Raw genomic sequence first — 14532 nt, 5'->3', positions numbered from 1 at the left:
CGATTTTCACTTCAAAAGTCACATTTAGTGTCAAAGACATTATCAAATATTTAAAAATAAAACGTGCTAGGTCAATATTCCTTCGTTAATTTAAGAGACGGTCAGAAAGTTTCAAAGGAATGAAGCAGAATATTTTCCAAAATATTTAGATTCACCATATTTCTTTAATGTTTCACCCACGGAATTTGGTCATACACTTTAAATGGAACAGAAAAATTAGTAGGGGTCAGACGGACGTTGCTATTGTTGGTCTACTTCATTTACGTGTTTTATCACCATAGTTACCAGGCAAGAGAATACAGTAGAATGCATTTCGGTGGAGAACGCGAGCATGTTACATACCATAATCTCCCGGTTGATTGGGTTTGATTCTTAAAAATTCTATTCCTTTGTTGATAAGGCTTTAGCTAGCTTGGATTTTTAAGGTGACCTGTACTAGAACTGTCGATTTTCTGTCCGAAATATTTACTACAAAACGATCAATATTATACGACGAAGATATTTTTCGCGAGCCTCAGATTATTTATACCACCCTTAACGCTCCAACATGGTCCAAACCTTGACAAGTGTATCCATAGGCAGTTCATTTCCTTCACATTACAAAATGCGATGATTTTGAAATGGTGATAAACAGAATGCTCTTCTAGGGTAATCACTTCTCGAAAGGAACACATTCTAAAGTTACGTCACATTTGGTTCTCCCATTCCCAGAGTATCTACCCGATGCGTAAAGTATACGGTTAAGCATCTTCCATAACTCCACTGTCTATGGACAAATAAAGCACCGTATCAATCTTTGAGCATACTGAAAATTAAACTCCAACATTAAAATCTACATAATGTTGAATGACACAATGTCACTTAATAGGAGTAAATTCTTCGATATTTGATCAGTGAGTATTTTGTATCTTTATTGTCTTTCTGTAAAATGCTAACAATTCACGATGCGAAAATGCCGATGATAGAAGTTTTTGTATCAGTTTGCCTTGGGAAGTCAGCAACTTGTCAATTACAGGACAGTTCGTCCTTTTTATGTTTATTTGTAGTTTACAAGGTTTTCTCCTCAACCCTCTCTCACTGAAGAGCAAGAAACGAAGTAAACTAACTTTGACCTGGGTATGTACTACCATCGCGATGGTAGCATCGGTACATGTTACTTTGCTGTTTTACGTGTAACACCATTACATCACCCTTAGTGCCAATGATTCGCCATACTTTTGGTGTAAAGTCTTGTATAACATTATACGTACTTCTTTTACGTCGGAATAAACTTGTGAAATACTTATAGCTTTTGCATATATTAGAAACTACCAGAATCCTTTGAGACCTTTCACAGATATGTGGCAAGATATCGTTCGCGAAATTCGGAACCCGAGATACATTTTTGCCAACTAACTAAGTGAGTCACGAAAGTCTCAGGCGGTTGACCATATTTTCAACACCTCGGATTTCTACAGGTAAAACACACAAGCTATACAGAAGTCAAAGTCAAGTTTTCGGGTTATACAAGAATTTTATATCAGATACGTCTAAAAATTTGAAAAGATGTACGACTTTAGCTAGTTCCACAAACAAACACAACTTTTTGCCGTGAAAATGATTACGTTTGCGTTAAAATTTGAAGAGATGCACGACTTTAGCTATTCAACCAACAAACAGAACTTTTTGCTATGAGAATGATTACATTTGCCCTAACAGTTTTATCAGATCACTATCTCAAATTCTTGCAGTGGTGTGAAGTTGACTTTTTACTTACAATGCATTTCAATGTCATGTAGTTTGACCCCTTAGCACAAAACAAAAGCTATTTGAGGTCGAGAGGGAATTGTAACAAGTCCAAGGAGCAAATCAAATATCTCGTGCCTTTATAAGTTTACTTTAAATTTTATTTTCAAGTGAAATGTGAACTTTCAAAAACTGTCTTTAAATAATTAAAGAAAATCTCAAAAAAGACATTATTTTTCATAGTTAAGACGTCAAAAAAGACGGTGGTAAGACCCTTCTTAGTTATAACGCAGGAGTACATTAAATTTGCGACCCCAGTTCCGATAGTTTCTGCTTGTATCATCAAACCGAAAAAGAAACTGCAACATGTTTTTTCTCTGTATAAATGATCTATTGTTGATAGCGAAACGAATTATAGCTATAAAATCTTGGCACTCTCTACACAAGTACAGAGCAACTACCAATATTTCTTGGAGTATTTTGATTGGAAGGTCCTCTTAAAATATCAAATTAATTCTTATCCTACTATAGTTGCGAGCATTGAATGGTGTTTTTAAATAACTTTGTAGATCTGCAATCATTTCTTCACATATTCTATCAATTATAGTTTACATTACGCTATTAGGGAGATATATTTCTCTTTGCATGTAATAGACTCCAGGACCTCCTCTTTGACGTCCGTAGTCACTGTTATAGTGCGCCCTCTGTGAGTAGTAAACGTCTCCGTCACCACTGGTGAGCTCTTGTTCTCCACTTCGATACATCACGCCATCATCGTTATGGTCCTCATCTGTTCCCCATTCGACGTCCTGCTGAGGGCGTTTTCCTCGTGAAACTCGTGTAAAGCTCAAGATGGAAAACATGTCAACAATGAGTTCCACAAATTCCATTATCGTGAGGACGGACAGACCGATCCACAGCCCGAGGTTTCCACCAATGTCGCTAACTAAATCAATTTCCTGGAACAAAGCATAGATAAGACCTGATCGACATGCATTTCATAACATAGCACTGGTGTGGCTTTTGATTGTATCCGATTGCGAACCTGTTGTCGTTCGGAAGTAATGATAATGTTTACTTTGGCAATACTTACTGAGTAAGCTTGTGACTGGATAATGTCTTCATGTGTCAGGTCGCGAAAATACACCTGTAGTTTCAGAACATTCTTCCTGCGTATAGACGGTGAAAATAAAATATTGGAGCTTACGAAAAATACGAATGCTATGTGTTTAACTCATTGTTTCCTTGGGGTCCTGGGTATTTGTTTAAGGACAATGCCATATGGCATACCGTATGGCACCCTTCCTGGCATTCGAATGATTGTTGTTAAACTCTTTACAGGTTCCTGCTCTGATGGAATTGGAAACCTGTTATTTTTGTCAGACGCGCTCATCGCGCTCTGACCATAGCTATTCAAGTGTTCAATGTTTCAAAAACTATTTCTCTAGGTAAATAGTCATAGAAAAATATCCTAAATGTATTTCTAGTAAACTACTGAACCTTTGAAGTAATAAAGGGGCGCTACAGCCAACATGAACAGGTTATATGTTCAATAACACATAGATTTACATATTCACTGATGATGTTCATTCTTTGCTTACATTTCATAGCAATTTCACTGTCATCAACTCTTAAACATGCATACATTATTCCATTAATACTATTTCAGATTTTTAATCTTTTTTAGATACTGGTGTTTTCCATAAACATTTTGTTCATGGTAGTGCAAAAAGTAAACTATGTGGTTACCCGAACAAATCCTGCCCAGTCCTTTCTTGTTCGTCTATTAACATCTTTAGCTTCGAACTACGACTCTTCATCAACTCATGGACATAGTCCTATTTAAGCAAAGACACACGAAACGCTCTGTCAGTAAGTCTGTAACCATTGGAAATGTCTAGTTCTATCTTGTTTTTGTACACTTATTCTGAATTGTAGAAGAACAGCTCTTCGAAAGACCTATATTAAATTCAAACACAGGAATTATACTGGACACTTGTAATTCCCCAACTTTAAACAACATTTTGATCAGATAAATTTGCAGTAAAAAGTTAATGCTTGATAAACTTTGTCAGGACATACAGACACTTTCTTTGGAAACAAATGATGGAAGTTGTGATTCATAACGGTTTTAGCAACAACATCATAATTCAACGTTTTTCACGCAAATTAAGTGCATTTTGTGCCGTGTTTAGGTCTATATGAGTGTAATAAATCTCTTACCGCAGAATTTAACGATGGCCACAACGTTGACGATATCTCCTTTGTGTACGAAAACGTTCTGATTGGCGAAAACATGAAGGGGAACATCATAAGAGAATTAGAAAACAATTGGAGAGATATAAGAGATTTACGACCATGAACACAGAATGGGAAAAAACCGAGCAAATTTTGGAAAAGACACGGAAGAGATCACGATTAGTGGCAGCCAGTCAGATAAGCAACTGGATAAATAGTGCTGGGCGTAGCAACGAGAAAGATCGAACATAAATAGGTAAAAAATGAGGTAAATGAGACACCAATATCTAGACAAACACATACAGAGATAGCGTAAAAATAGGACACACTGAATTGCAAAGGCCTTGTAAGGTAGACAAAGGGGAAAACGACGAAGTGTTACCGGTAGTTGTGTTACAACGACCAGTGACATGAAACCACAAGAGTTATGCGTTGGATTTTCATTTTCGATTTTATCACAAAGTTTTAGTGATGCTGTGATTCTTTTATCGCCATGTTCAAGTTGTTCGCTTCACTTTCCCGCCAATGCTCCACCTTCCGGCAGTTTCCTTACACGTCAGGTACACAAAGCTGCGAGCGGTCTATCAGCAGACGGTTCATTAGAGCTGTCTTGTTGCTTACACGTTTGAGTAAAATGCTTCGAAAAAATGCAAACTTAACCTTTGGAGGCCCTGCGGTCGAGCATGAAGGAACTTACATACACTTTACAGGACAATCACAGGGCAGTTTACTGGTTTGGTACATCATATCTGCATTCGATTTACACTTACCTGTGAAGAAGGTAATGATTTCAAGATTAGTATCGTCTGTCTTTTGCATAACGTCACAGGACGGAATGAGGTATTATGATTAAGTATATGCTGCCAATAACTTTATATCGAAGGATAATGCTAGTGTGAATTTTAATTTTATGCCAATCAATTTATTTAAAGAAAATTCATAATGCAAGCGTAAATACGTCCTGTCATATCGCATGACCGTTTGCTTAATCAACAAAACTTCAGTCCATTCAAATAGCTTTATAAAAATGACCAAGAGCAAAAAATAAAGCAGATAAACCAGAAAATGAATAACTGTTTACAATGAACACATCGCATACATACGGTTTTCAAGATTTTCAAACTGACAGTGCTCGATATCATCGAAACCATCTGGTTTAGGATATCGACTGTCGGTGCAGTTACATGTCTCGGCTATGTAGATTAACAGACAACTTTGCAAACAAGCCTGAAAGAAGTAATTAATCAATTAATTAACCATTCAAGAAGAAATTAATCAAGTGACACAAACGCTGGTATTCTATAGAAAAAAATCACCTAAATTTTTTATCATTCTGTGTTTATGTACGCTGCTATTAAGAATGATATATAATCCACTGTTGTTCTGATATTAAGAATACTTGTGTACGTGCGATAAATGTAAGAGTCGACAAGGAAACACTGTGGTACAAATTGGCAGATGACAATTCCCGTCAGTATTTTAACAAAGCTCCATGCAGGTAACGTACTGAAGAAAATAAAAGTTGTGTGTCGTGCACATGATGTCACTGCCGTCGAAATTGAACAATCTTAAACAATAAAACTAATCATTTTACTTCATGTAAGTGTCTTCTTGAATATATGCGAATACCGCGTTCAGATTAACCGTTTCCCAGGCGCAATGGGCTTAGCCCGGCCTACACTATTCTTCAATGTCAACCAGAGCCAAGGCCTGATTTAATTTGAACATAAGTATGATCTATTTGGATTTCTTGGATACAGTGCCCGCATGAAAGATTCATAAAGTTAAAAGGAGAGCATTGATAGTGCTAATGAAATATTAATTAGGATCGTGATTCGGTCAACCGACATAAAACTAGATACTTTAATTCATTTTATGAGCTTCTTTCTGTCCATCCTAATGATGAGTATTGGATAGACAATTCACTACTCGGCTAGAAAATCCATTACTCGATACCACTGGCAGGTATTCCCGTGTTATCCTTGCATTCATGTCATTTTAGCATCATTAGACATTGTACGGAGATATTCTTGACTGAGATAAGTATAATTAGTGCTTTTGGCTACACTTTCACTGTTACGCTGTGGCACTGCAGCATTTTCTTTGTAATAAATTAAAAAAAACCAACTGGATTCTCACCTCGACTGAATATGCCCCTCGGAAAACATTCTGATGTTCAGACGTACGTGGCAGGCCACAGTTGCTGAATGGGCCAGCTAATCGCAGTGTTTTCCCCTGACGAAATAACACATCAAGACACCTCAAAGAAGTTACTACAATTAAATTCTTAAATATGGTATTATATATACAGAGATTTTTGTTGCAGTACCAATTTGAAGTGTCATGCACCGAATGCCCGAAAATGAAGATATAATTGAGAAAGTAATTAATTGCTTTGAGAAAGTTTATCGATTAAGTATAATATGTTTGTCAGTTTAACACAAATATGCCTTCAAGAAACAAAAGCTTTTATCGAGACATTATGGAACATCTGTGATCGCGGAAAGTCTGTTTCATGTTGACTGTAATGTGACAAAGTTTGCATTACCAAACGTATACCAACTGACGTCAGTGTTCCCGGTTCAACATCAAAGCCAGTGTCTTCTGGGAAAGGTGTCTGGCCTGGTGGATGGATAGCGACTCGAATTCCAGCTGAGTGAGTCAAATTGTCCAGGTATTCGTCTTGTTCGACAAATAACTCCAACGTCAGGCCTGCAATTGCATTTTAACTGTGATATACGTTTACAGGCAATCATTCGTTCATCTCAACGCCATAACCAAGCGCACACCGCCCAATGACGTGGACTGGAAAGAGGTGTACCGTCCACTTTGATGACAGGAATGTTTCTACAATGGTATAAAGCCTTATTCACGATGGCAAATACTATTTAGCACAAAATGATATGCCACATTTGCTCAAAGCTGTAAACAACGTCACTGTATTGATAAAAAATTACTTTTATCGAAGAGATGCTCGAGTACTGAGCACTCGTGTTCAAATCTATACTCTTTGGCAGTAACATATTTTCCTGTTAATGATGCCATACCTACAAAAAGTAACCTAGATTAATTATGGTGCAAGGGATCCCAGAGGTATTGCGTATGAAAGACCTCATATTCTGAAAGGTAATCTATTGATCTAACAAATGAATAAATGAAGGAAAATGTATATAGCCTTGTTGAAATGCTGGAGTGTCTATTATTACTTTACCGTGGGTTGGGCCGGCGAAGTTAGTCGAAATATGTGCATTCTTCCCTCCACCATTAAAAGTGTAACAATTTCCGTACATGATGTCCAAGTGGTGAGTAAAATTTCTGAAAAGAACCACAATGAGAACATGTCAAGTATTTTATTTTAAAAAATCGCATTAAATGATTATATCCCTTGTAGTGGGATGGCCAACAGAAAACCCCAAGTTACTTAATAATATATTCCTTGTATTACACCATAACATTTATCCCTCCAGTCCTCGACTTCATATGCGATGAAAGGAGTAATCCTATTTTTCCAATGAATGAAACGAAACGAAAGAAGTTAGACAATTTCATGAGACCATTCCGACTGTCGCAAACTTTAGTTCTACAGTATGGATGTGAATTTCTGAAAAGAACATGACAGGATAGCTCTATAAAGCAAAAAACACAACGACAGAGTGTACTTCTACGGTTTTGAAATTTACCTAATTAAAATATTAATTTCGTTTACTTTCCATTGTGTTGCCATCAATTCAATCTTTGCATTCCACTTTGACGTGCTTAGGATCCCAGCCTGTGATACATGTATGTTTATTGTCTTACCAATCAATGTCAGAAATATCGGAGGCTTAAAGTTTGCACCTCTCATAATGATAGTGTTCACTAGGTCTTTCTGAAACTAGTCTTATGTAGTCCAAGCCATAGGCATTCGGAATAAGTCAAGAGATTATGACAAGCCAACCTTGTTTTGCATTTAAAAAAATTCACACACATGTGACATCCTCATAATGTCAAAAGCTGAGCGCTCAGAGTTAAGGTTATAGCAATAATTTCCAACTACAAGCAGTACTTTAATTTTGGAAAAAGTTCTAAGATTGCACATTTAAGATGTCTCATGACATTGAAGAACGACTTGTAAATATGGAAGACTTAGAACTTATTCCACATTTTAAACAGTAACAACAGCCTTTGATAAGACGCGGTTCATTAAAACATCAGGCCGAAGATATTCCCCATACCCAGAATCGGGCTATTCCTCTCACTTTGGAGAGCACTGTCGGTTGCTCCAACGACAGGTGATCAGCATGTCATCTATTTGATGCCCAATATGCACCCTTTGTGATACGTCCTGTTGTGCAAGATACTCCTCAATTTGTTTATTCATCCACCATTCCGGTGAGGAGTCGGTGTGAAATGTTTCGTCCATGTTATCCCATTGGTTATAGTCGGTCGATTGCTATAGATAACAAAAGAATGCATCTAAGGAAGGAAAATAATGGGTTTTGCGAAATGGAAAGCTAATAGCTTAGATGCATTATTCGGTTGTACGAGAAAATCTACCACGCTATAAACATTAAATGGTTAGATCTTGTGAGTTAATACTTATGAAATACATGTGCTTATTATTTATTAATGACAAAGTGATGAGTCTGTGTTGTTTCCTGATTCCAACAACGGCACTAGGGGGAGATCCATCACATAAAGGGACACATGCGGAAGTCTTCCCACCGGATTTGACGCTGCTAATCTCCATCCGAAAAAGCAAACGATTTATTCTGTTTGCTCCCTGGTGAATTGTACATTAGAAGTCTATGGAAATGTAAGCCGTCTACTCAAGGTTGTATTCATGGAAATTAAGGTGCAAAGATTTGCAGAAATTGTTGTCAATAGTGGACGTTAAAGATTTTCGGCAGTTAACACTAACAATGCCTGCTTTTTGAACACTCTTCGACCAAGAATCTATACGCTGTGCTTTCTGCTGAGATAATGGACGGGTCTAAGTTGCGCTCTTGTTATCAAGTTGAATGTGACCTGTCGTTAATACGTATTACAATTGAAGAGAGATCAAGACCTGTCTTCAGTTTTTAGGGCCAAGTCACTGTTTCTTTGTTCAATAACGTAAGTCTTTCTTCCACGGTTTCTTGGTCTACTTTATGTAACATACTGTACTAGTATAGTATTCACTTTTGGAAATAGCTGCGTGCACGTGTGTGTCATTATTCTTGGCAATCGAATTCAGGTCCGGACCTGAATTAAGTTGTCAAAATAAACAATTCATATCACTGATATAAAGTCTTGATTAATCAGCAAAACACTGCGTTTAAACACGCCATAGGAAGAAGGGGAAATTATATGTGGCACAAATCACTTAGACTTTTGGCAAATGTTACAACCACTCGGCCTTTCTCGCAGGACTGGAAGGCTTAAATAGATCTTAAAACTATTCGGGACTTGGAATTAAAAGTAAAACGTTTTCTCTGATTGTCGATATGGTGTATGTAAGCCACACTTTCAACAAAAATCTTCTTTCAAAGTACGTTTGCGAATATTACGGTGATATTACACTTTATAGAGGTGATTGTGCAGATAAAATCGCTCGTTTCAATAAAATATCTTTCAATGTGACCCAAGAGTTTGAAAACATTTTGAGCAATATTATGCTTAATGAAGAGACCGCATCCGTTCCATACTGTGTTAGGTGACACAATTCACCTTTACTATATGACCCCTTTTGTATGTTTTGAATACAGTGCTAAATATGTTTGGAACAGCTGTATCCAACAAACGTAATGCATTATATTATCAGAAAAATAATCTGTAAGAATGCTTGAATTTTATTGCAAAATAAATACTAAGGGTCTGTACATAAAGCTTACACAAAACTAGAGGCTAGCAGTTTCAGTACATTGAATAAAAAGATTTAGCAGACTTATTATCTATTACGTCAAAATACAAAGAGGAAGGTAAATTGCTAATTAACATTTTTGTGGTAATCCTCTTCAGTTCAACAAGATTGTTATATCAAATCAGATGTAAATATGATCAACGATATGCACGACTTTACAGCCATTTCTTCAAGATAGCAGCATTAACCCTTTTTTATGTGGACAGGCAAATTGTTCACAAGCCTACATTGTGATTAAACCAGATACGTTTATACCCACATATTAATGTGCATATACTAAAATATAATCTGAAAGAGATAGCTTGGCACTGTGCTCGAAGTGACTGTAAAATCACTACTGTTACTTTTCCAAAATTTTCATTAGCTTACGTCTTCTTCCACTTGCTGGAGAGGACAGTGATCCAGCTAATTATAAACGCGTACTGTCGACACATCTTCACATGGTCAGAACATTGGCGCATACAACTTGTCCATCGGGTCATTCAACTGTTTTGACACTAGGTTATTGAAATGAGGACAAAATTAGAACAAGGTGTGTCCACAGTCTGTCTCATTATTGGGCATGATATAGCCTTTATCCTGTCCATACAATGTTTTACTGATTGCAAGATAGAAAAGGACTGGCAATTAATGTCTGCAACGTTGTATTCGGTAAAGAAGATCTCTTGAAAATTATCTGCAGTAGAAGTCATCACTTTATCACCGATTTTATTGTTGTCGATATGACTACTGTCACTGGTTCAGGAAGAGAGGTGCAAGATATTATCATCATTAAAAGTGTAATGATCACCATCATCATCATCATCATCATCATCATCATCATCATCATCATCATCATCATCATCACTGTCGTCATTGTAGTCATTATCATCATCATCGTTGCTGTCGTCATTACCATCATCTGTATGCCCTTGTCATCTTTTTATAAGTTTACGAACTGATATGCAAAATACGGTAAGCACTCTGCTCCATCCACTATTTTCAGAGTCTGCAATATAAGGGGAGTTTTCAAAATTCCCCGCGCATGCTCAGCTGATCACATTGCCAACAATTCATCACCGGATACCGGATAACTGAAAATGTCCAGCGTTTCGTTTCCTTCGCAATGTGGTTTAATATGAAGGTCAAAATACATGGAGTCTATCCGAAAGGTACCTGCATGGTTGTTCGTCAACTTCAAAATTCCAACTGTCGAGATATTGAGGTAATGCAATTCATATTTCTTCTGTCTATCTTTATCATTTTTTTTAATTTTTTAATACTATCTTTCCAAAGCTATCATGCAAAACTATTTTGTTCTTACGATGTCGTCGTTTCGATTCACCGAGGTTGTGACAAGAAATTCATTCGTTCATTTTCAAGATAGTCCTGTCATACGCGGTAGGAAAATGATAGCAAACATACACCAACTTCTTTCGTGCTCTGGGATATGGTTTCGTCAAGATTTATTCAGATAATTATAACGCTGCTAATTAAACCACGATAGTGTTAACCAACAATTTGGTATCCAATGTTGGGCTGGTAGGTGGAAACTCCTGGTTTTATTCTAAATGTATTGGTATGAAATCAAATACCTCAGTACAAAACCACATGTCCATGACGGTACATTGTCCATGGCACTTTTTCCAGAAGACTTTGTCATACATAATAAGGACTTACATTTCGTAAAAAGCTGAGCGGACATATCTAAAGTTCGGCTTTCCGGTTCCTTGCTCCAGAATTATGTTACCTACACGTATTTAAATTCTGAACACCTGACAACAAGTTTAATATTGTTGTCGCATATTAGGTTATTGCAATCTTCAGAACAGCTGCCCCATTTATCGATTTTCAGTCATAAGTGGAATTGAATCAGCAACACTGGCTACTCATTTGTAATTACGTCATTCGCAGAGTCTGTGAACTTTTTACTATCCGATGTTTGTTCATGGCCATGTTAAAGACAGATCAAATATTTTTGTGATACAATCAACCTCTTTTCATGCTCTTCCTCTGACAAAATTGAATGGGTTTGAAGGGCATAGGCAGATAACTTCATTTCTGTATGAGCTCATTAAGTCGTATCGACGTTCGAAATACTGGTGTTATAGAATTAGCCATCTGCCTAAAACATGTTTACATACCCTCGCATTACATTGTAATTCTCCAGAAAAGTATTGATGTTACATTAATTTGTCACGCAATCTTTTGTGAATGAAAAAAGTCACCTTCTTCCCAGGATAGGTTTCAAGAGATCTTAAAATTTCCCCAAGTACTGAAAGCCCTCCGGTAAGAACTCCAATAAATGTTGGATGTATTATGTTCAGTTGTTTACTGAGTGTATTGAGTTGTTCATTCGCATCGTGAACATACTATTGCTAAAAGCTGCGTAAAATTCTATTTCGTCCATTGTGTTGGGTGTGTAATACCACACGGTTAAACACAATATCCGATTTCTTAAAGATAATCGCCATCACTTTTTAGATTTATGGTAAATCATCTATCCGTTAATTGACTGGCCGATTTTGCAACGGCATGCTTGGCTCGATGACGAATTCATAACTGGCGGACCATTTGTTACAGACACTGTTAACTGTACCAAAGTCGTGAATGGAATTTGGCTGTTCGATCAGCATTCATCACTTGTATACCATTACTTGTTGCTGTATCGCAGTTTTACGTGGCATCGCCCAGGATAACTGAACAAGTGCAATGAAAATAACTTTACGATAATGATATAACGAAAACGACAAAACTTACACTAACAATTAAATAACTAGTGCAATCAGTGAATTATTATGTAACAAATAATCTTCCGGTATAGAAACGTCCAGAAACCTTAAACAATAACCAAAACATTTATGGTGCACAAAGGTTCCTTAACTGATAAGTATGGGAGAAAATGGCAACAATAACACTCAACATAGAACATGACTAAATAATGGCATATGATTGAAAGGTATTCATAAAATAGCAAAGTAACTCGAAAAGAATAAAGTTACAATAATAGTGAGATAAAGGAAGTATATGAAACCCATAGAAGGGAAAGAAAATGACAACATATCTTAATTATGATTAAGGTTGGCGACGGCGTGGTAACGTAAGAAACAAAGGAACAAAAGAATGGTTCTAAAAGTATCTGCAAAGAATGGGACGGGGAAGTGTTATCAAAACATTACATTTTTGCAGTAATGTTACCATATTCTGTTATCTTAAGATTACATCTTTATTGAAATGTTGACATAAAATCTGGAATACAAGTTGAAAAAATTCCATCTTGAAATGTATTACTGAGAGTTTGAAATAAATTTGGGAGATGAAAGTGGCCAGTATGCTTGCCTTGAAATATCGTAAATAGAATATAAACGTCCATGCAGTTCGCATTATACCTATCCAGATATACGCAACGTTGGTCAGAATTTATTACAGATTGGCAGGTGTGCACCACGCCATGAAATGAAAAGTATGTCCAAAACAATGATGAAAAAAACAGTAAACGAACAACAGTAGCTAGGGAAAGATACCACTTTCTAGTATATACAGAAGTTATTGACTTTAAGTATTATCAAATAATGATTTTGACGTTGCGTCATACCTTTGATTTAGTCTTTTACAATCAACTTAAAATATATCTTTTTAAAAAGGTGTTACATTTATTAAGATACGTCATGCAAAATATGAAATGAAATCAATCTATTCACTGTGCTTCAATGGAAACAATCAGTAAAGTCCTTTGTATTCGTATGGGTGTGTCACATGTAGGTGTGTCAGCATTATGTATTGGAATTGAAAAATACAATGATCGAATATTGTACGTTAAACTAAATTTAACTTCAGTGAGGTTACCGTGTGGTTTATGTCTACTGACATCATAAATGCAACTGTACAGGTTTGTGGAAGCGATGATATCGAGTGGATATCTCTGATTCTTACCTGATGACTCGAATTCCCTCCTGTCTCATTCTTGAATGTTCCATTTGCTGACGCAACTTCCCCGCGATTATTTCTCCTACTGTAGTCAACTATCCCTTGAAGTTGTGTCCATTGCATTTCCGTCAGAAGCGACTTCCGCAGAGGGTTCAAGTTGCAGATTGTGACAGCAGGAAAAGCCAAGTCCCGTTCAAAGGTAACGCTTACGCTAACATCTACCTCATATTCAAAATAATGTTTGATTAAAGTAGAGCTGAAACCAATAAATAACCCAACGGCAGTGAGAAAGGATATCGACCAAAATATTCGCTTTGGCACACTTTGAGCTCGGCGAATATTCGGCAAACCATGGACAGTCGAGTTGGTCATAACATTACCGAGCAAAACTTTGTACTTGTTTTTTGCTTCTTGTCCAAGACAGCACCTATCTTGACTTTGCTCCATGTTTCCTGCGTTATATGAGGGCAACAGTGATCATGCTGTTTGTACTGTTTGTTTTGTTGTATGTTGGCGATAATTTGTGGTAAGACTCCCTAGGTATACTGGAAAAGTTTTTTTTTATTTTGTGAAGCATTGTAGATCACGATATACAAGGCAGAGTTTATTAATATTACCAAATGATGGTATACACCAAGAGTGCATGTGACAATTCAGTGCGACACAACACAGCACAGTATGGCATAAAACAACACAACATCCTATATTATCCAACACAGTAAATTACAGTGTAATGTAATGCGATAAATTCAAATAAGATACGATACTGTACGATACATTCA

General features: G+C 36.7%; 2 protein-coding genes across 2 annotated transcripts; both read right to left on the bottom strand.

The window, feature by feature from the left end:
- Positions 1 to 2235: 2235 nt before the first annotated feature.
- On the bottom strand, positions 2236 to 5161 carry LOC139121207 (FMRFamide-activated amiloride-sensitive sodium channel-like). Its single transcript, XM_070685906.1, has 6 exons — positions 5067 to 5161; positions 4661 to 4733; positions 3949 to 4006; positions 3475 to 3563; positions 2819 to 2894; positions 2236 to 2684 (listed from the first exon to the last, which is right to left on the bottom strand). Exons 2-6 carry the CDS (start codon positions 4708 to 4710, stop codon positions 2334 to 2336), a joined length of 624 nt encoding a protein of 207 aa, XP_070542007.1. The 5' UTR covers positions 4711 to 4733; positions 5067 to 5161; the 3' UTR covers positions 2236 to 2333.
- Positions 5162 to 6379: 1218 nt separating this feature from the next.
- LOC139121206 (amiloride-sensitive sodium channel subunit gamma-like) lies at positions 6380 to 14235 on the bottom strand. Its single transcript, XM_070685905.1, has 4 exons — positions 13757 to 14235; positions 8202 to 8395; positions 7175 to 7278; positions 6380 to 6675 (listed from the first exon to the last, which is right to left on the bottom strand). Exons 1-4 carry the CDS (start codon positions 14195 to 14197, stop codon positions 6416 to 6418), a joined length of 999 nt encoding a protein of 332 aa, XP_070542006.1. The 5' UTR covers positions 14198 to 14235; the 3' UTR covers positions 6380 to 6415.
- Positions 14236 to 14532: the final 297 nt, after the last annotated feature.

This window comes from Ptychodera flava, chromosome 21, assembly GCF_041260155.1.
Source record: "Ptychodera flava strain L36383 chromosome 21, AS_Pfla_20210202, whole genome shotgun sequence".
NCBI lineage: Eukaryota > Metazoa > Hemichordata > Enteropneusta > Ptychoderidae > Ptychodera > Ptychodera flava.
Note: the sequence above shows the minus strand (reverse complement) of the source record. Positions and strands in the feature narration are given on the sequence as shown.